At 31.8% G+C, this 24,764-nt stretch overlaps 1 protein-coding gene across 4 annotated transcripts in view; it reads right to left on the bottom strand.

The window, feature by feature from the left end:
- Nucleotides 1-24,764, bottom strand: part of LOC145239866 (tubby-related protein 4-like) — a 647,302-nt gene that overhangs the window by 65,806 nt on the left and 556,732 nt on the right. For all 4 annotated transcript variants that reach the window (XM_080103438.1, XM_080103439.1, XM_080103435.1 and 1 more), the window contains one exon: nucleotides 15,060-15,297. In XM_080103438.1, the coding sequence (XP_079959564.1) occupies nucleotides 15,060-15,297 (238 nt within the window). The remainder of the gene's footprint in view (nucleotides 1-15,059; nucleotides 15,298-24,764) is intronic.

The raw sequence follows: 24,764 nt of genomic DNA, 5'->3' as shown, positions 1-24,764 counted from the left end.
AGTTATTGCGTAGGAAAATATACACACACACGTTCACTTTTATATATATAATAGAATAGATAGATTGTGATATTATATATTATAGTTGTTGTCATAGTGTTGCTATCTTTTACAAATATAAATAACACAAAACAAACATATATATACGAGTTATTCCAAAAGTAATTCCTCCTATTTTTTAACTCAAAAAGTTGAAGAGTTATGAAGACGGGATTGGTACCATTAAAACCTGAAACCTGTTGTGTTCTAGAGTGCATTTTTCTACATAGTGACCACAATTCTCAATGCACTTTTGCCAGCGATGAGCGAGAGTGTTGACACCTCAGTTGTAAAAGTCAGTAGCTGCCAAGATGGTCCATTTTTTGTGGCTGCAATTATGGCGTTTTTATCAGGGAAATGTTGACCACACAATGCGTCCTTCAGAGGTTGCAAACAAGTGGAAGTCTGATGGTGCTAGGTCAGGACTATTTGGTGGGTGAGAGAGCACAGTGCAGTCAAACAAATTCTGTTGGCTTCAAGCTTGTGTGTGGCCTGTCATTGTCATGTGACAAACAGAATGTTTCCCTTTTCTCTCGTCTTGCAAGCTTTGTCAATATTTCAACATAACAGTCAGTTAACCCTGATTCCCAGAAATCCAAGAAGATAACGCCGTTCCTGTTCAAGACTATGGTGCATATCATTTCTAGAATAGTGGCTGTGCATGTGCTTTGTCACTTACATCTCTGCCACCACTCTGAAATCAATGAAATAACCTCCAACTGTGCTGACATCAACGGCATTGGCTTTGTAGACATTCAACAGATGCTGGTGAATGTTTCGTTTATTCGGCATGGAGGAATTTAAATATGCATCTCTGCTTCTAACAAACATCCATGATAGGGGTTGCTTTGTTGTTTGAGTCTCACCCCATCAATATTAGATAGATGAAACTTTCAGAACATGAATGCATAAGAAGTTTAGTCATCATAACAATGCAATTTGCAATCCTCTTTGATCTATTCAGATGGAATAAAAAATGGGAAGCATTACTTTTGGAACAACCCTCATATGTATGTGTTATATATATATATATATATATATATATATATATATATATATATATATATATAAACAATTCAAACTTGAAGGAGGGCTATATAGAGATGATGCACTTTTCATAACGAATTCTACTAATAAAAATTATGAAAAAGCAATTAAAGCTCTACATAAATTATTTAAAAATTATGGACTTAGTATAAAAATCGACCCTAATAAAAAAATTGTTAATTTCTTAGACATAACCTTACATCTTGAAAATTCTACCTTTGAACCATACCATAAACCTAACCAATCACTTCTATATGTCCACAATCAATCAAACCACCCTAAATCAATATTAAAATCAATAGTTCCCAATATCGCTCTAAGAATTTCTAGACTGTCTTCTACTAAATCAATATTTACCAAAAATGAAAAATACTATAATGAAGCCCTTAAAAACTCTGGATATAATTCACAAATTAAATTCATAAATGAAAATGATAGAAACATAAACTGCATTAAAAATAAACCTATTAAGAGCGTAATAACATATAATATGGCAATGTCTTCCCATATACGAGTTAAGAAAAATAACCAAGAGACAAAAAAAGATAAAACCAAACTACAAATATTAGATAATAATACAAATAAACAGCAAACTAAAACCCGTAAACGTAAGAATAGACACAAGGAGATCCTATGGTTCAACCCCCCGTATTCCAAAAACCTAGAAACAAACATAGCCAGAGAATTTTTTAAAATATTAGATAAGAACTTTAAAGCCCCCCATAGATATAATAAAATTTTCAATAAGAACACAATTAAAGTCTCTTACTCTACTATGCCTAACCTTCATCAGAAAATAATTAGCTCTAATAATAAGAAAATTAATAAACTACAAAATACAACTATACAAAATGCATCAGACTGTAACTGTAGAAGAAAAAATAAATGTCCCCTACAAGGCTCATGTAAAATTAAAAATGTTATCTATAGCTGCACAGTATCAAAAACTCCAAATCTACATGAACCTATTAACAGCCATAACTCAACTACCAGATTAAATAATAACACCAACTTAAATCAATCTACCGATCAATTACTAATCAACCCACCACATAATAATCCAACAATAGACCTAACGGAAAATAATCACAATAATCAAGAGGTAATATATATTGGTTCCACATCTGGCCCAATAAAACATAGAATTTCAACGCACAAACATTCTTTTAAAAATAACTCTCTATCAAACCAAACTACTCTATCCAACTATATTTGGCAACTAAAAAATAGCAATATTTCTTTCAACTTTAAATGGCAAATAATTGAGACTTGCAAATCATATAAACCAGGAGATAAATTTTGTCCACTATGTACAAAAGAAACCCTAAAAATTTTAAAATATGAAGACATAAAAAATACAACCAAACTAGTAAATTCAAGACACGAGCTTCTGACATGTAATCATAAACGTTGGTTTAAATTTAATAAATATAAACCACCTTAAATCATTAAAAATTACTCATTAGTAAAAATAGATTACAATTTTTTTTTTTTTTTTTTAAATAAATTAAGTTAGACCAATTACCTCCCCTAGACCCATAAATCAAATAATAAATAAAGTCAATAATACATGACAATTATCTCCCCTTAAAAACTTGCAAAATAAATACTCTCTCTATATATATTAACTGTAGCGTCTTTAAATCAAAATACGCCAACGGAAACAATTTACTGCACGAGCGTCACCCTTTTAAAATTCATCATTCAATAAAATAAAAAGCTATAACAAACATCTAAATGACTACTTTAAACACAGTTCCTGATTTCAAAAAAAGAAAAACTAAAAGGTAACTATCTCTATATATTTTTAAATCAAATTTATTATGTAAATTCAAAAAAAATATATTTTTTCTACTCATTTCTATCTATAACCTATATTAATTTTCTTATAAATTTTAAATCCAAACCTTTTATTTCAATTTTTTCAGATTCATCTGCCTTACTTTTAATGCTAGGTTTATTTATGGTGTCTTTTAAATTCAATAAAAATCCTCCTAAATTTGCTGATGAGGAGACCGTGCTTACCAAAAAAACTATATATAATTGTTCTACATAACTTCATGTATACCACAAATAAAAAGCACGGATTTCCGAAACGATCGTACAGATAATTGATTTTGTTGTTGTTCCTTCTTATGAAACTGATTTTTAATTTAATTAAAATTTGATTTTTAAATTTTAAAAATTTTTTTAAATTTTCAAATTGAAAATCAATTTACTTAATATATATATATATATATATATATATATATATATATATATATATATATATATATATATATATATATATATATACACACAAATATACATGCATCATTACATAGGAATTAAAAATGGAAATGTGGAAAATCTAAAAACTCAACGTTTCACTTACTGTTATGTTAGGGATTCCCCTACATTGACTAAGGATAAAATAAACTTTAGCATCAGAACAGCTACTACACTGTGAGCTTGGCTCGAAGCTCACAGTATTAATGCTGGAGTCGCTCAGGGGTTTATCCTGAACCTTACTTTTCTCCTGATCTACACAAATGATCTCCCAAATCACATCTTAAGATCATTTGTAGACACAGACATTTATGCTGACGACACTACCATCTATAGGCTACACTTTAAAGGCCATAAATGACCAAGTTCTCTCTGATCCTCTCTCTTCTGATCTTGATCATGTAGTATACTGGGAAAAGAGGTGGCTGGTTAATTTAAATGCATCTAAAATCAAGCTTCTATCTTTCCATCATCAATGTTCTGATCCCCGTCTGGCATCAATCAAAATGAACGGCTCTCATCTTGGGAAAGCTCCATGTTTTGACAAGCTTCTAGATCTGACCTTTACTCCTGATCTGAGATGGAGCGCATACATCAAATCCATTGCCAAGTCTGTTACAAAAATGGTGAGATCGTTCTACCACTCCAGTAGATATCTCACTGCTAATGCAATTCTCTACCTGTATAAGAGCCAAGTATGTACAATGATGGAGTACTGTTACCACATCAGGGCAGTAGCTGCTAGAAGCATTTTCTCTTGCCTTGACAAAGTTTGTAGTCTAATAAGGGGTGCCCTTTTCTCTTCTTTGCAACCTCTTTCTTACAGAAAAGACATTGCAAGCCTGTCTCTGCTTTATCATTATTTTTATAGCAAATGCTCGACTGAGCTCTAATCTATGATTTCTCCCCTGGCCTGACTTTCAAAAAAAAAAAAAAAAACCCTGGTCTAGCTGAAACCACTATCAATAATCCCCCTTTCTATTTATTCTTAAACCTAAATGTAGATTTCATGAACAAAGCTTCTTTCTTAGAACTACATGCCTGTGGAACTCTGTTCTGTTTTCCTACTTTCCAACTGACTATGATATTGTTGTCTTCAAGTCCAACGTAAACAAATTCTTGAAAAGTCATTCCCTTAAGTAATCCAATTTAGCAAATTTCCACGACTAACAATTACTATGACATGTTCCCTTTGACCACTGTACACTCATTAACCCTTACCCTCAAGTGGCCTCTGGGCCTTGATAAGTGGTGACTCCTTTGAAAAAAAAAAAAGGTCAGATCTACTTTTCTATAGGTATTTATTTGTTTTCCCACGAAAAAAAAAGAGAGAAAAAGCTAAAAGTAGCACATAATGAGAGCGTCTGTAATTTATGATTTGCGGGAATATATATTTTGATAAGGTATAACAGATTAAATTTAGATTTGGAAGAGAAGACATACAGATACATATACACGAAGTATATATATATATATATATATATAGCCTGAGTCTGGATGTGTCTGACTGATAAGCCCAAACTCGAGTCTTGGACTTCCGGTTCGTTGACTGTGATGGCTCTTGTGGGCTGCGACGTTGTTTGGCTATGGAAATTATTATATATATATATATATATATATATATATATATATATATATATATATATATATATATATATACTTAGTTATATTTTTTTTTGGAGAAAATGATTCCAGCAGAAAAAAAAGAAAAAACGATAAACAGTTCAAATATATTAAAATAACATAAATTTCCCTTTCTTTTTCGTTTTCTTTTGTTTTCTTTAGTGTCCAAAACATTAAACGGACAATTTAAAAAAAATTTCTTATTTGAATTTTAAGTTGTTAAGAAAAACGATATTTGAATGTGATCTTGTAAGATTCCAATTCCAGTTATAAAATAGATGAGTATCGGCTGAAGAGAGCTTGATATGGGTATCTAAAATGATCCCTATTATTAGGTTCGAAACTGACGGTGCCGATGATTTATCTCATCTAAACTTTCTGTAAATATATATATATATATATATATATATATATATATATATATATATATATATAGAGAGAGAGAGAGAGAGAGAGAGAGAGAGAGAGAGAGAGAGAGAGAGAAAATAAAAAAGGAACAAATCGTATTACGTGTTCACCAACGTTTCGTCTTTATTTCGAGACTTCCTCTGGGTGAATGAGATTAAGAAACCAAAAAATATACCAGTACAAAATATTTGAAAAAGTTTCACGTGCACAGTGTGACGCAGTTCTATTTAAGAGAAACGGAAAATTGATGTAGGAAATTCAAAAAGGAAGGGGGGCTGGCGCTGTTAAATTTTGAATTTCCTACATCAATTTTCCGTTTCTCTTAAATAGAACTGCGTCACACTGTGCACGTGAAACTTTTTCAAATATTTTGTACTGGTATATTTTTTGGTTTCTTAATCTCATTCACCCAGAGGAAGTCTCGAAATAAAGACGAAACGTTGATGAACACATAATACGGTTTGTTCCTTTTTTATTTTCTCTATTTTGTCGGAATACTATTTCCATTATTTTCATCATATATATATATATATATATATATATATATATATAAACGTACATGTTGTATTAGAAAACAGAAAGGAGAAAGATTGGGATCTTAAAGAACTAATTTAAAAGCACGTTTTCATTCAGCGTCTAAGATTATATCGTTTTCATTGATAATGGCTTTAAGTAGGTGAGGGGGACATAATTATAGCCCCCAATGTGTGCGTGTGTGGATATATATATATATATATATATATATATATATATATATATATATACTAGACTACTCGTGACCCGTTGGGTCAGTATGTTATATTAACTATGTAATTAATGTATGAGTGTGACACTTGTGACGTAAAGAAAATAGTTTTTTGTGACATAACAGAAACATTTCTATGAAAGTATATTAAAATGAAAAAAGAATATAGATAGATTTCTATGAGTCGTTCTATTTATAATTGTTTATTTTTGAAAAAAAACAAAAAAACTTATAGCCATTGATTTATAAGTGGTTTGCCATACTTATAGGTAAATGTGCACTATTAAAATTTTGATATATCGTTTAATTTAATTGCTAAAAAAAAACAAAAAACAATTGGGACGCTGAAAACGTACATGTTGTAAAATGCTCTTATGGTTGTCAACGAGTTAAAGTAGATTTATTTGTAAGAAAATTGCGTGAAAATAACTTAAATGTAACACAGAAATGAACGATGTAAAAAAAAAAATGCAGAAAGTATTAACAATTATTTATTTAGATAATTTAAATGCAAAAAAAAAAAGCAATTGGGGCGCTGAAAACGTACACAGTAAAACAATATGTTGTCAACAGGTCAAAGTTGATTTATTTGTAAGAAAATTGTGACAGTATAGTTGTAATACAGAATAGTTGCAAAACATCCCCACCCTTCCCATATTAAATAATAATTTCTAGATAATAACGCTATTATCTCAGTTCACAGGTCAAATTCTGCAAAAGTAGCGATTTGTGTTTATTTGTTTACACTGTTATGGGTTCATATTTATGTACGCATGCGCAACCGGAAATCGTAAACCAGATGTTCGGTTACAACACTCGTTACAAGGTGATTTGAGTTTTATAATTATATATATATATATATATATACACACGTACACACACATACACACACACACACACACATATATATATATATATACATACTAGCAGGCTGCCTGACCATATGCTTTAATATGATATTTTAATTTGTGCAGATTTCAGATTTATTATAGAGCAAATTCTATATTGGTTATTATATTGTACCCAATATATATAGTAATGATTTCAAAAGTTATAAAAATTTACTTTGGTGCCATTAACTGGAATAAAAACCAAAACATTCAGCACGCCAGCTATTTTCAGCTTTTATTGTTACCATCTGAGCTATCGGCAGATGCATAAAAAGGCTAAAATTTAAGTGACTTCAAGCTAAAAATGCTATTTTTATAGGCTAGAAACTAAATTGAATGTGTCCTTGCAGTCCAGATACCTTATAGATCAAGTTTCAAGTTTGTAGACAAAATATTCAAAGAGGAGTTTTGTAGAAATCGTTTGCACACACACACACACACACACACACACACACACACAGACAGACGTGTTCTAAAACGTTTTCATCCTAAATTCTATGCAATTAAAAGTAGAAACTATGCATAAAAAGAATTAAGCAATAATAATGAAATGAAATCATCTAATAAGAAACGATAAAAAATGAATAAGTAATTAACACTTGGTTTTCAAAGGAATATTCAAATTAGTTAACCTTCATGAAGTCGATCACATATCAATTACTGGAGTTGGTTTTAACAATTTCTAAATTTATCTATCTATATATCTATAAAAGTGAAAGTGTCTCTGTGTGCGTGTGTGTGTGTGTCTGTCTGTGTGTGTACATTTTCCTACATAATAACTTTGTCAATTTATCTTCACCTCCTACTGGGAGCTTTTTTTGACGATATTTTCGAAAGTCATCCTCTCCTTTCGATTGCCCAGCCTTAATAAAAACCTACATCACTTCCAGTCACAGCAAAGACGTCACGTGTTTTTCCCATTCTTTTCCTCCTTCGCAGGATGGGTTCGAGCCTGCCTTCCTACTATCACTTTTTTTTTTTTGCTTAACACACACCTCCAAACACCCGGACAACGCCGGGCTCCCATACTAGTTTATACTCCTATAAATTCGTTTTTCTTTTGTGTGTATTGATATTCATATTAAAAACCCTCTTTTCTATTAGTATTTATTTGCTTTCCCACCAAAGCAAAATGTGACACAAGGTCGTTTTTGAAGTGGGGTTAAACCAGTTTCCCATAAAAAAGGGAAAAGGTTCCAAAAATAGTAATTGTCCCAGTATAGAGGGTTTCCCCTCCATTGACTGGGACAAGTTACCTTAAGTGCAGCATCTGCAGAACAGATACTACACTTTAATCCTGGCCCGAAGGCCAAGAACAACAGTGTATTTATTTGCTCCCCCACCGAGCAAATTAGGCACAAGGCCGATTTTTAAAGTGAGGAGTGAATGGGGAAATGGGGACCAACTCCCCGGGGAGTAGGGGAGCTGGATAGTGACAATTGGTATGAAGGGTTGCCCCTACATTGACCAAGGTCTTATATGTGGGATTGCCCCCACATATGATCTTTGCTTGTAGTATCTGCCGGAACAGATACTACATTTTGATCCCGGCCCGAAGGCCAAGAACAACAGAAAAAAGGCAACCCTCTTTTCTATTTATTTTTTTATTTTTATTGATTTATTTATTTATTTTGTTTAGCGTTTGGCCTAGGCCCTGGCATTATCTACTGCCAGAGCCTCATTTGAGGTCCAAAGCACTTAGGCACAAGGCCAGTAGGAGCAAGTGGGGGGTTCGAGGGTCATTACTAATTACTAGCTAGGTCTTTGAAAGACTTTATTCAGTTTCCCTACACTAAGACACTATCACCATAATACCTCATTCTTACCATTGAGTTTATCTACTTAAAGTCTCCCCAGCAGATGTGTTGGCTTTATTCTGCAAAAACAATTATTTACAATTTAACAAAAAACAAAAATTATATGTACAAACAAAGGGTTATTTTTAAAAGAAAATACAATTTTCTTATACATGGGTTGTGGGATTGCATTCACTAGCAATAGATCTAGCATTCATTTTAATTATTCCCTATTAGTTTTTTCGGTTTTCTTATGAGATGATCATCTTTAGTTAACTATTACATGTAATTATATTCATGCAGATATTCTACATGATTTATACTTGCATAATATTTGTGTAAAAAGTTTATAGTAAACACAAAATTGTTTTCATATTTATTTATGTATACGCATATATTTTTGTTTAACAAATTTTGCCTACAGAACTCCTCCTAGAGTTTTTCGTCTACAGATATGAAACTTCATATATAAGGTATTTGAATCCATGCAAAATTTTATATTTGGGTTTTAGTACGGAAAAATCGTTGAAAAAGTGTGAAAATTAAAAAAAAATGAAATTTGCCAGGTAAAGGTCGAACGCTGGCATTATGAATGCATTAACGTAGTATTGGTTCATGTTTTTAATTTTTAGCCTTGCTGTAAACATGTTTTCATTACGGCAGAGGCAAAAGAAATCATGAGCTGAACGTTTTGGTTTCGATTCTCGGTGGTGGCGCATGAGTCTTTTTTTAAAATATTTTTTAAATCATTACTATATATTGCATCAAATCTATCTCTCTATCTATCTTTCTATCCATCTATAAAAGTGAAACTGTATGTCTGTCTTTTCTCTATGGTAGTTAAGGAAGACTATTATACAGAAAGGCATTACTTTACATATTCACACTTTTTAATATATACATATGCACATAACCTTATGAACAGTACATAGGGCCTGAGCAAAGCCGGGCGGAACTGCTAGTATATCTATAAAAGTGAATGTGTCTGTGTGTGTACATTTTCCTATGCAATAACTTTGTCAATTTTAAGCCTACAGACTCGAAATTTGATATACAAGATACTGAGATTTGGGAAAATCTGTGTAATTCTTTTTCGGCCAGAAATTTGACAATTAAGGGGTCAAAGTTCAACGATTTGACCTTTGAGAACTCTACCAAACTCCTCCGGCAATTTTGGGTCTAGACACTTGAAATTTTAGATATAGGTTCCTTAATAACTTGATTTGAGCCCCAAACAATAAATGTTCAGGGGTCATAATAGGGGTCAAATTAAAAAAATTTTTACCTCTGCGGTCTCTACCAAATTACTCAGACACTTTCTGGTCTAAACATTTGAAATTTTACATAAAGGCTATTCAGAGATAGGGCAAGCTTTTTAATCGGTTTGGGTCGAAAATTTTTAGTTACCAATATATAAATGTATGCATGTATGTTTGCATGTCTGCCTAAAACTTTCGACAGAGGCAACGGATTTTTACAAGATCAGTATCGTTGTGAAGTTCAACCTTTCAGACGACAAATATCGAAAAATTGGCTAAAAACATTAATATACACTGGGCACTTTTCTACAGGGGGGGAGGTCGCTTTTTTCGCCAATATTTTTGAAAGTCATCCTCTCCTTTCTATTGTCTAGCCTTAATTAAAACCTACGTCACTTCTGGTTTGGCGGTGGTTGTAACGACAAAGACGTCAGGTTTTTTCCCCCATTCTTTTCGTCCTTCGCGGTACGGGTTGGAACCTGCCGTTCTACTACCATTTTTTTTTTTCTTTTTGCTCAACACACACATCTAAACACCCGGGCAACGCCGGGCTCAAATGCTAGTATATATATAAAAGTAAAAGTGTCTGTCTGTCTGTGTACATTTCCCTACACAATAACTCTGTCAATTTTCAGTCTACAGACTCAAAATTTGATATACAGGGTAGTGGAATTTGCGAAAATCTGTGTAATCCGTTTTCGGCCAGAAATTTGGCTGTTAAGGGGTCAAAGTTCAACGATTTGACCTTTGAGAACTCTACCAAACTTCTCCGCCAATTTTGGGTCTAAATGTTTGAAATTTTAGATATAGGTTCCTTGGACATGGATCTAACTTTACAACTTGATTTGAACCTAAAACAATAAATGTTAATGGGTCATAATAGAGGTCAAAATGAAAAAAAAAAAACATTGATCCCTGCGGTCGCTACCAAATTACTAAAGACAATTTCTGGTCTAAACATTTGAAATTTTACATAAAGGGTATTCAGAGATAGTGCAAGCTTTTTAATCGGTTTGGGGCGAAAATTTGAGCTACAAATATATAAATCTATGTAGGTATGTTTGCATGTCTGCCTAAAACTTTCGCCAGTGGCGACGGATTTTCACAAGATCAGTATCATTTTGAAGCTCGACCCTTCAGATGACAAATACTGAAAACTTGGCTAAAAACATTAATTCCTTCACCTAGGCATTTTTCTGCTGGGAGGGGTTGCTTTTTTCGCCAATATTTTCGAAAGTCATCCCCTCTTTTCAATTGTCTAGCCTTAATTTAAACCTACGTCACTTCCGGTTTGGTTGTAACAACAATGATGTCACGATTTTTTCACATTCTTTTCTTCCTTTGTGGTACGGGTTCGAGCCTACCTTCCTACTACCACTTTTTTTTTTTGCTCAACACACACCTTAACCCATGATAGCATATATATATATATATATATATATATATATATATATATATATATATATATATAATTATTATTTTTTTTTTTACTATAATAATTAAATACTTACAGACACTAGTGTTTCATCCTTTCGGGAAGGTTCAGTGCAGAGTGTCACGATTAACACCAGTCGACAGATTCGAACTCGGCAACACGAGCCATCTCTGGCTCGATTAGCAAAGACTGTATCTATTTGGCTACCATTAACCGCGTGAAATAACGTTCAATTTAAACATTTTAATTTTTAAATGTTCTTTACGTCAGTCAGACAGTGATCTAATCGTTATATGATGATCTATGCATAAGAGCTACATTGACTGACTTAATTGAACTGAAAGTGCTCAACGATAAGAAACGAGTTTCTTAAAGGGTCTGACAACATTATTACTTTCTTTTTTACCATAATTATTAAATACCTACAGACACTAGTGTTTCATTCTTTCGGGAATCTTCATATATATATATATATATATATATATATATATATATATATATATATATATACTAGCAAAAGTACCCGTCGTTGATTGGGTTCAAAAACAGCCTACAGACAATGGACTCTGATTTATGAAAGTATGATAGGTTATGAAAAGGAAGGGTTGTAAAGAGATAGCTCCGAATTTGGGGGTATCAAAACCAAAGCAAAATATGATAAAAGTAAAAATAAATTAGATAAAACCCATAATTTATTATACCATACCTGTTCACACTGAAACACTTATCACAATATTCTGTGGCTCTATATTAAAAAACCTTGTTAAACTTTGTGGCATATTTCCATTCTATGGAGGTCAGGTGCGAACGAACACCCCATAATTTTATTATACCATATTTCTTCAAACTGAAACATAATTATCAAAGTATACTTACGCAGATAGATATGAAAAGTCTTTATTAAAGTTTGTGTCTATTTCCATTCTATGGAGGCCAGGCGCGAACGCAGACCCCACAATTTTATTACACCATCCCTATTTAAGTTAAAACATACTTATCAAAGCATTCTTATGTACATCTATATCAAAAACACTTGTAAACGTTTTTTTTTTACTTTTTAAATTTTTTATTTCCATACTTTGTGGACCAGGCGCGAACGCAGACCCCACAATTTTAATGAAGCACCGTTCTGCCAGATCAAACATACTCATTCCTGTGTCTCCATACATCATCTATCATTATATGCAATCAGTTTTTTAAAATAGTCAACCATGTAGGAGCCTATTCGTGACCACACACACGCACACACACACAAACATTCAGCTTTATATATATATATATATATATATATATATATATATATATATATATATATATATATATATTTCAAAACAATGAGACAGGTTAAATCACAGATTAATTAATATTATGGTTAACAATCTTATAAAATATTGTTGAGAGAAAATATTTGTATATAAGATAATCCCAGCCAAATAAAAAAGCTCAGTATACAAGATAGAGCAGCGAGTAAGAATTGTAGTATTTATATTTAAATTTTGTAAAGTAAAAATATAGAAATTTTAAACAAAAAATTTATTGTTTGAAACAAAGAATACAAGAAATTTAAAGACGTTTAAATTTATCATATCTTTATCTCTATAAAAGTGAAAGTGTCCGTCTGTCTATCTGGATGTGTGTCTGTCTATCCTTAATTTAAACGAACGTCACTTCCGGTTTGGTGGTGGTCGTAACAGCAAAGACGTCACGTTTTTTTCCTTCTTTGCGGTACAGGTTTGAGCCTGCTTCCTACAACCAATTTTTTTTTTTGGTCAACACACACCACCAAACACCCGGGCACCCATGCTAGTATATATATATATATATATATATATATATATATATATATATATATATATATATATATATATAATGCAAAATTTTGTTTTTTATAACCTTCATTTGTTTCCTAGATTTTTTCCATTACAGCTGTTTCATTGATGAGTTGGCAATTTTACGATTCATGTTTCCATAAAAATATCCAGTCCCCACCAACTTCTTCAGATGTTTATCCATTAGAGTTTTACAACAAAAGGTATTTTTTAAACATGCTGGACATCATATTCAGGTAAAAGGATTTCCAAAGCTCTGCTTCTTCACTTCTTCCATCTTTTGGTGTTATGTAAAGATAGTTTTCTGTTTTAACCCATACTTTCATATTTTTATTTTTTATTTATTGATTATTTATTTTTGTTTTAATTTTCCCCTATTTTCTATTCCTATTTTATTTTCCTATTTGCTTTTCCAATTATCATATAATAAAAAAATAAAAATACGAGAGTACGGGTTAAAATGGAAAACTATCTTTACATAACACCAAAAGATGGAGGAAGTGAGGAAGCAGGGCTTTGGAAATCCTTTTACCCGAATACTATGTCCAGCATGTTAAAAATATACCTTTTGTTGTAAAAATCTAATGCTATATTAGCATTAGCATCTAATGCTATATGTGCTCTGCCCCTATTAAATAGACACATTGAGCTTAACTCAAAATTAACGGTGACTGGTTTTAAAATAACAATCTAGACCCATTAAACGAAAACAGTATACATTGAAAGTAACGACATTTCAAAAACAAACTTAAAATTTTATATATATATATATATATATATATATATATATATATATATATATATATATATATATATATATATATAAAGCTGAATGTCTGTGTGTGTGTCTGGTCACGAATAGGCTCCTATATGGTTGACTATTATAGAAAACTGATTACATATAATGATAGAAGATGTATCAGGACACAGGAATGGGTATGTTTGATCTGGCATAATGATGATTCATTAAAATTGTGGGTCTGCATTCACGCTTGGTCCACAAAGTATGGAAATAAAAAAGTAAAAAAAAAACGTTTACAAGTGTTTTTGATATAGATGTACATAATAATATTTTGATAAGTATGTTTTAACTTAAATAAGGATGGTATAATAAAATTGTGGGGTCTGCGTTCGTGCCTGGCCTCCATAGAATGGAAATAGGCACAAACTTTAATAAAGACTTTTCATATCTATCTGCGTAAGTATACTTTGATAATTATGTTTCAGTTTGAAGAAATATGGTATTATAAAATTATGGGGTGTTCGTTTGCGCCTGACCTCCATAAAATGGAAATATGTCACAAAGTTTAACAAGGTTTTTTAATATAGATCCACAGAATATTGTGATAAGTGTTTCAGTGTGAGCAGGTATGGTATAATAAATTATGGGGTTTATCTTTTTTATTTTTACTTTCATCATATTTTACTTTGGTTTTGATACCCCCAAATTCGAAGCTATCTCTTTACAACCCTTCCTTTTCATAACCTATCATACTTTCATAAATCAGAGTCCATTGTCTGTAGGCTGTTTTTGAACCCTGTCAACGACGGGTACTTTTGCTAGTATATATATATATATATATATATATATATATATATATATATATATATATATATATATATATATATATATATATATATGCTGGCATTTATAACATACTTTATAAATAAAAATGAAAAACCTTATACTTAATATTTAATGATACTTAAAGGTACATACATGCTGTATCATCATCATCCTCACCACATCCTGCTGGGGTAAAGTTAGGGTCCCTCGAGAGAGTCTGTGTATCTCCAAGGAGCTCTGTGACTGTAACAGTCATCTGTCGAGGTTGCAGATGTAGGAGACTGGTTTTGTAAAGAACTTGGCCTAAGTCTTCTGGCAAAGAATGGGCCACTCCTAATATTCCAAACTTTGTACCCCAGATATTTGATGAAACCTGTACAAGGCGATTGTTCTGAAAACAAAAAGAAAATAACAAAGCATCATTTAACGGAAGGAAGGAAATGGAATTTATTAAGGGAAATAATCATTTGGATGAAGCTGGTGTGTGACCTAATGTGACAAGAGAAAATTATACAGATTAAAACGATACAAAATGAAGTATAACAATATAAAAGAAAGAAAAAAAACGCTGAAAAACGAGATATATTGTAAAAAAAAAACAATATCACAATTGTTTATGTTATTTTTTGCAGAAGACAAACTTTCAACTGACATTAGTTATATATGATTTATAAAATATACAAATATGCATAAGTATTTATAAAACTCTGTGGAGCTTTCTATTTTGTTTGTTTGCTTATTTATCACCAGGTACATTTCATGAAAAGAAATGCGTATGTATTTGCTTGAAAATGGATAACGAATAAGAGGTAGTTGCAAAATGCTTTCTTTTAATCATTTGGTATGGATGTAAAAGGATATTTAGAAGAGGACAGATAGAGAGGAAAGAAAGAAAGAAAGAAAGAAAGAAAAAGAAAGGATATTTAATTATATATATATATATATATATATATATATATATATATATATATATATATATATATATATATATATAACAAATATGAGTTTTTGAGTTTGAGATAAAAATATGCCAAATTATTTTTTAATAATATGAAAATTCAGTCGATAGAAATCTAATAACTACAAAATAAAGATAAATGAACTTTGAATATTTACTTCAAATCTCCACAAGTAATAATGGAAAAGACAATTTATTTTATTTTCCTAATAATTTGTTTCTTTCATCAGATGAATAATGTCAGAAATATAAATTTAAACACTGAAAAATACTAAACTTTATTGGTAATCTAATGAAAAATCTCATTGAAACAAATATAAAATTTGTGCTTTTGGTCAGCAGAATAGATTATCAGTAACATGATTATAAGCAATGTGTTTATTTGCTCTCTGAGATTTTAATTAGCTACTAGCAGGGCCCGTGTACAGGCGTTGCCCAATGGAAATATGACCCTAAGTCAGAATAGATTCGGTGAAGGACTCCTCTCTACTGAAAACAAAATAACCTATGATTATCTAGTGCATTATCATATGTCACTCATGTAAATTACTGACTATGGATAAACAGCTAAAAAAAATATCAACACAGAGAGGTGGAAGTGGTTGCTAGTGATAGCCACTGTCAGCTCTAGAAAATTGCCGGCACTGGTGTTAGCGGCCAAAATGAAATCATCTGGCTTCTACTGTACTGCATTGTCTGGCAGCTAGCAGAATCAATTGGCTGTCATAGTTGGTGCTGGTAATTACTGGTGACCTCATGGTGGTCACTATCAGTCACTGGTGGCCATGACCAGTATTGGCTTAAATTTGACTGCTCCAAAATGAAATTGACTGTCACTGGATGGCAGTGATGAACATTCGTTGTCATTGGCATGTAGTGGTGTTTTGAAGCATTTGTTGGGCACCGACTACCTCTGCAACTTTCAACTTCCATTGGACTGCTCAAAAATGAAATCGCATGTCTTCAATTGTTGGACACTGTCACCTAGTGGAGCACAATGTCATCTTGTGGAACGCAGTATTATCTAGGGGGGGGGCACTGTCATTCATTGGAGGGTTCTCTCATTCAGTGGCAGTTATGACTGTTATCAGCAGTATTTGAGGGATAATGCTCTTTTAAGGTGATTATTTTCAATTGATGGCACTGATGGACACTAACAGTTACTGCTGTATTGAAGAGGTTACTTGTGAGTACTGGTTACCTTTACAACTCTTTGTCATTTTAGTTATTTGTCTGTAAATGGTGGTCATGTAGTATTCCAATCGTGTGTAAAGCAAAGGGCACTGAAGTTTTTGTTCTACTCAATAGTAATTTGCTGCATTCGTGTAGATATTATATCACAGTGTGTTTTTGTACTTATGCAGAATATTGACGGTGCTGTATTTTGCATATGATGCTTAATTAAAAATAAACAAACTGTATACAGTATTTATTGCTTATTAAATTGTTAGGTGCCTCCTATGTAAAGACTGGATCGATAAATAATAACGTTATTATTTCAGCACAGCCCATATTCTGCATAAGTTAACTGATTCGTTAACTGATAAGAGCATGAAAGCAATCTGTCATTGGCATTTTAATTCTAATCTTCAGTTACTTAATGCAGAAGGTCTCAGTCTAACAGTTCCTACTTGTATCTTTTCAGTATTGGCTTTAAATGTAATTCATATACATTTATTTACTTATATGAATGGAATATTTTATTACACAGATAAATTTTTGCAAATAATATAATCAATAAATGTGTTTTGATTCTTGCTTTTTTTTTTTTCAAATAAATATTTACACACAATTTGTAAAACTATATGTTCTCTAAAAATAGTATTTACATCCTTTTTTTAAATGAATACATCAAAGTATGTTCCTTTAATGCATGTGAAAATCTACACAATTTATTTCTGTCATTTAATCAATCTGAAAACCTTACTTATAGTATGTGTTCGATAATTATGAAAATCCATTACCATAATCTGTTCTGACCATTTATAATATTTTCATGTGTATATGTATTTAATGAAAACTTTAAATGAATTTTGAAGCATTTAAACTGTCGAACAAAAAGTTATACCTTTGAAAAGCCCTTGTGTCTTTTCAGTAATGACTGTAAAGATAACATTTACGTTTATTTAGTCCCACCCCCAACGCAGTGTATCGGGAGGAAGCTTCACATGCCTTTACACAGTGACTTAGCCCACAATACATTGTAACCTGTAGAGAATTTGATTTTATAAAATTATCTCTAAATAATGGTTCAGTTTAAGTTAAAGTTTAAAATGCAAATGTCAAGTATATATTTCAATTGTGCTCTAAACAGAAATATTCATTTCGAACGTGCCCCTGTTTTATAGAAGAATCTACAATTATTTTTATAGGCTTGGCCTTTCTGATTGTGCAGTGATAAAACTTCTCAAATGTATTAAGCTGTATAAGGGTGTTAACTTTGGTCAAAATCGAACTTCCTTCTTTAATCAAATTTTTTTGATTTTGATTATCGTTTTTCAATACTTATCAGACACATTCTGATATAAAACTTACGCAAGAACACTTCCATTCACATCAAATACTTTCATGTTAAATTAAAAAAAAAAACTGACCTAGCTGTTTCCGAGTCCACAAGGAATGAACAGACACACACACAAGCAAAGTTCGCTTTATATAATAGTAAAGATAGAAATATGAATTTAATTCTTTTATTATATGTAAATAACATCAAGTCAATTATTTTTTTGCAACTAATATAATCTATAAATTTATTTTGCTTTGACTTTTTCTTGACACGTAAGTTAGCATACGGTTTGGGGAGGGAGGTATTTGCAATTATTACGACACGGCAAAGATACGTCCTCTGATAAGAAGTTGAGATATGTCCAATTTGAGGTCATTTATGTAAAAAGAAGAAAAGTAAAGGGAAAATAAATAAAAAATTAAGAGAATAAATAAAGATTAATAAATTGTTAAAAAATTTTAAAAACTAATTAAAGCCAATAGTTCCATATATATATATATATATATATATATATATATGGAAGTATTGCTTTAATTAGTTTTTAAAATAAGACCTGCTCTTGTCACTTGTTTTTTTAAAGAAAAACAAGTGGATGACAAGAGCAAGAGTTATTTTTTTATATTAATTTGGTTAGATGAAACGACCCAATATATGATAAGAACATAGCAATTTTATTACATTTAATTATTTTTTCTTTTGAAAAACACAATTCCTTTTCATCAGCTGTTTCGCAAATGTGGAGGAGAGCAATAATTATAAATTCTACAAAGAGAACCGTAGTTCAAATCTTTACGAGGTAGCGATCTGCAGGATCGGATAACTGATGAGTAAGAACTCTGAAATCGGTAATAAAGACAACAATCGTCACTGAAAATCATATAAACGCATTCAAATATATTTTGCAATGAAGCATTGAAACTGCCAGAGTTATAGCTCTAAAACCCCTTTTATTTAATCTAATATAAAAATTATGTATGGAATTGTTTAGGAAGTTAGAAGAAGAAGAAGAAGAAGAAGAAGAAGAAGAAGAAGAAGAAGAAGAAGAAGAAGAAGAAGCAACAACAGCAACAACAACAAGAACAACAACTGGCTAAACCTAAAAGGAAGAAACAATTGGCTGCTGGCCAGTTAAAAACCATGTCTCTGTTTATATACGAGCATTACAGAAGGACTAAATCTGAGCATATTTTTGTCCAAACGAATAAGGAAGCCATGTTTGATTTTAACAAAGTCATCCTAGAAGTGTTCACCAACACAATCTGAGAATCTGTGACATGACTCTAAGCAGCCAATCACAATGTCTGAGGGCAAAAATCTGAGAGCGTTCATTATTTGCATATTGGATGAATGTTAGATGACTGTTAAACTGAATGATAAAATTTGATAATCATGGACGCATATATTAATTGGACCCTATGAAATATTTGATAAAAGTTTAAATTGGGATAGGAGGAGGACAAAAGAATTAAAAGAACTGAATATATCGAATGAAATCAATAGACAATAGTTGGGAAACATGCTCCAGATGGCATAACCATTTTGGATTAATGTGTGGCCCCAGTGTTTCTTTTACTTTACTGTCTTTTTGTAGACAGAAATAATTATTTCAATTTTATTTATATAGAGATAAAATAATTTACCCCAACTTAAAAATGAGTAAAAATTTGAAGATCTTAAAAAAACTTATCAGATTTCCCTTTTTTATTTATTTTTTGGCTAAAAGCCACTCAACGAAAAGACTTAATAGAACGATTAACAATTGATAGAAATAGTTAATAAAATTAACTAAGTTTGATTACTTATTGAGATGCTTAATGGCAATATTTGTTATTGACATTGATTTTAAAGAAATCTATGGTGTAGCTTACAAAGAAGACAGTTCATAGAAAATCTACTTGATACTAGCACATGAAGGAAGAAACGGCAGTTATTTTCACCTTTGGTATTAAAATCAGATTTTATTGGGAATGTCATACAAGGAGGAGTCAGAGATTGAAGCTTAGTTGAGTGCTTTCTGTAAAAATAATAACAGGAATAAAAAGAGACCAGCAACATCTGCAAGAAAGCAGCAGAAGAGATCTTCTCAAGTACATGATATCATAAAAAACCTAGACACCTCAAAAGCATGTGGACCCAATCTCATCCCGGCTGTACTATTAAAGAAATGCTCCACTGAGGTTGCTCCAGTTCTATCCAAACTCTTCAACAAATGCCTTAACGAATCATTCTTTCCTGACTGCTGGAAAACTGCTTCTGTGGTACCAGTTTACAAGAATTCTGGCAAAAGAACTGACCCATTTAATTATTGCCCCATTAGCCTCCTCCCTCTTTTCGCCAAAATATTTGAGTCCATAATTAATCAAGTTCTAGTAAACCACCTTACAGTTGTTAAACTTCTGTCTGACCATCAATATGGATTTAGGCAAACCCGTTCTATTGTAATCTCTGAATGTATATACCATGTATTGGATAAGGCAGGGGAAGAGAGGACAGTAGCCCTAGATATATCTAAGGCTTTTGACAGGGTATGGCACGAGGGTCTTCTCATGAAAATCAGATCCTATGGTATTACTAAACGAATACTTAACATATTTAAATCCGTTCTTAAATAAGAAAAGAATCCACGTTGTCCTTGATGGTCGTACATCTAAACAATATGATATAAATGCGGGTGTATCTCAGAGGTCGATTCTTGGACCTTCATTATTCCTGATATTTATAAATGACCTCCCCCCCCTGATAAAATAGTCTCTGAGATGGGTACATTCGCTGATGACACCAGGTTCTATAACAGGCATGAGGGGAAAATGAACGAACATATCAAAGACAATGGCAGAAACCCTAGAGGAAGAATGTCAGTCTGTAGTGGAATAGGGTCTAAAATGGATGGTAACGTTCTATGCTGCCAACACATAACTCATTTCCTTTAATAATTACAAGAAACCTTCTCAACCACTAATAGCTATGAGCTATGGCTAAAGATACATTACCTGAAAGTATTTCATTCAAACTCCTCGGCCTAATGTTCACAGGGGACATGAGTTTTAACAGATACATCGAAAACATTGCTAAAGCTGCTACGAAGAAGGTGGGCTCTCTCTATCATGCTAGAAAAATACTTATACCTGTATGGAGTACTGTTTTTACCATTTAGGCTGATAGGTCCTCAACTGTCATCTAAGCTTCAACCTCTGTCTCATCGACGAAATGTTGCATCCCTCTGCCTGTTCTACAAGTATTTTAATGGTGAATGCTCTGACGAACTACAAGCCCTTGTACCCTCTCGACATAAATACCCTCAACAAACTCGACAAGCAGCAAAGTCCCACCCCTACGCAGTAGAGATCCTTAGATGTAAGAAAGCCTTCTACTCTGATAGTTTCTTCCCTAGAACTGCTAGACTTTGGAATTCCCTTCTAGATTCCTGCTTTCCTAACTGTACAGACATGCAGAAGTGCAAGTGTAATGTGCACAGACATCTTGCTGCTCAACTCCCTACATAGTATCCCTGCAACTCATGTCTCTGATAGTAGTCCCCTACATCAAAGTAGCACTGTGCTTTATTTGGGTTGAAAATGTAATAAAAACAAAAAGATCATCCTACCCTACTAGATTTTGAACTTTGTTTCATACTGTGTCAAGGAAATAACTCCTCAGATGAGACAGCAGTACTTCACATGTAGGTAAAAGCATAGAAACCTTAGTGACAGACTGGATATATGTCTTATCTTTTAGTTCTGAAATGAAAGTCAGTCATAGGAGCTTATCAAAATAAGAGATTTCCTCAACAGGGAAAGACCAGGATTCGACCATTAATGGTGAAAGGCAAAAAGTATGATTTTAGAGGTGTTTAAAGTAATAAGCCACATTACCTCATTGCATCATATATTTTAGATTTACTTTACAGAATCAGTGAAATCTTGTTCACTAGTACTATTCAAAGTGCTGCCATAGACTATTGTACCATCTGCATTGTTTTCACAATTTGATTTGAAAAATGATTACTCAAGATTCAAAAAAGTTAGCTCCAGAATAGATGTTTGAGGCATTGATACTATGGCACCAGAGACGAAGCTTTCTAAAGAAATTTACTGATTCAATGTGATAGTAGAGTAAAACAGTTTTGCTGCAACATGTCCAAGTGGAATCAATTCTGGATGAAACAAATGAAAAAGAACGGATTCTCATATCTTAATAAACATCTAAAAGAAAAAAATCATTGCATAAATAAAAAGTCAAAAAAAGAGTCATTTGTACTGCAGCAGAAAAAGAAGTGAACAATAAAAATTTGAGTGACGTCATCTCGCTTGAAAGAGAAATGATGAAAAATCCTCATAACATCTAAAAGTAAGCAGGAAGAAGAAAGAGAAATGAATGATCAATACGTAATCTTCAATGATATTTACATTGGATCTAGAACATTGCATTTGTAATAGCTAAACTGAAAATCTTTTTAAATACTTATTCATGCAAAATATACAGAAGGAAGAATGTATGTATATATATATATATATATATATATATATATATATATATATATATATATATATATATATATATATATATATATATATAAGCGAGATAAGACACTGATAGAAATTCAGATGAAAAATCCTGATAGATATTACTTGAAGTAATACTTTCAAGGAGATCCTAGCCAAAAAGGAAAAGCTCAATATTTAAGAATAAAGCAATATATAAGTTTCGTGGTTAAATTTTGAATTCTGAAAAAACAACATATAGAGACATATATTCGATTTATGAATTTACTGTTTGACAAAAGGAATATATAGAAGGGGTTATATTAATTTCCTTAATCCATGGATTTTCAACAATGGTTAATATCATTAGAGGAAATGAAATGCGGTTAGGAAAATGTTCAGCTGTGAATGGACGCTATTTTGCTTTTCAGCACAATTATTGAAAATAGTTTTTTGAGTGGTTATGGATAATTATATGGAGAAAATTATATGAAAAGAGAAGTTGATACAACCTGGGTAGTCCATTATCGGAAGGAGTCCAATGTCGTTCGTGGTTATAAATCCAGGTGGGCAGAATATGGGAGGAAGTGATATTCCCATATAGCGAAAGCGTACTGCTCCTTATTGATATTTCGAAAAGTATATATATATATATATATATATATATATATATATATATATATATATATATATGTGCGGTGCATTCCAAAAGTAATGTATTCTATTTTTTAACTTAAAAATAAAGTTGAAGAGTTACAAAGACAGAAATGGTACTATTAAAACGAGTGACCATTTGCATTCTAGGATTTACTTTTCTGCATAGTCATCACCATTCTCAATGCACTTTTGCCAGCGATTGGATGGTGGCTGTGTATGGGCGTCTGAAGCATGCTTTGTCACTTACATCTCTGTCAACATTCTGAAATCGATGAATTAATCTTCTAACTGTGCTGACATCTACTACATTGGATTCATACACATTTAACAGGAATGTTGATCTGCTTAATTTTTTTCTGCATAGAGAAATTCAATAACACATCTCTGCTTCTGACACACGTCTATGGCAGGAGTTACTTTCTTAGAATCTTACACCATCAATATCTGCAATAGAGAGATGAAACTTTCGGTTATTATAACAATGCAATTTACTATCCTCTTTGATCTATTCAGGTATAATGAAATGAAAAAATAGGAGGCATTACCTTTTGAAAGACCCTTGTGTATATATATATATATATATATATATATATATATATATATATATATATATACAGTACTATTTTGTTGTATCACAACTCATCAGTGCAGCTAGACTAGCACCGTTCCCAAGCCAGAGATTGAACCTACAACCGTTGCATTGATAGTAATATATATTTAGATAGACAGATATACAACAGAGTCCAGCATTGCCCAATCATAAAATACACTTAGCTATATTTGAATTCATGCAAATTTCATATTTATCATTATAGAGCCAATACTTTATTATTATATTGCATCCAATATATAGTAATGATTTCAAAAGTAAACAAAAAATATATGACTTGAGTGTCATCAGCTAAAATCGTAGCGAAAACATATAGCTCTGCAACCTTATTCATTACTATCTGATCTATAACAACTTTAGAAAATAATGTTATTAAAGATATAAATGTATATTTGTGCATACATAGAAATAACATGTTTAGTTGACTTCCAAATTCTTTTTTCAACTTTGACCTCTTAACAGTTATTTTACACCTTATTTGTCATTAGTTTCCAAAGATAATCCTGGTGTCTATAAAAACAATGTTCTTTTCAGCTTAAAAAATTATTAAAAAGAAGTAATTGTGAAATTACTTACAAACGTACGACTGCAGTAGAAAATATGAGATATTTCTATTTACTGAAAGAAGTAAAAATAAACTTACAAC

The sequence above is a fragment of the Euprymna scolopes genome, chromosome 19 (assembly GCF_053919585.1).
Source record: "Euprymna scolopes isolate OS-2025 chromosome 19, ASM5391958v1, whole genome shotgun sequence".
Lineage (NCBI taxonomy): Eukaryota > Metazoa > Mollusca > Cephalopoda > Sepiida > Sepiolidae > Euprymna > Euprymna scolopes.
This window is presented reverse-complemented; position numbering and strand designations above follow the sequence as displayed.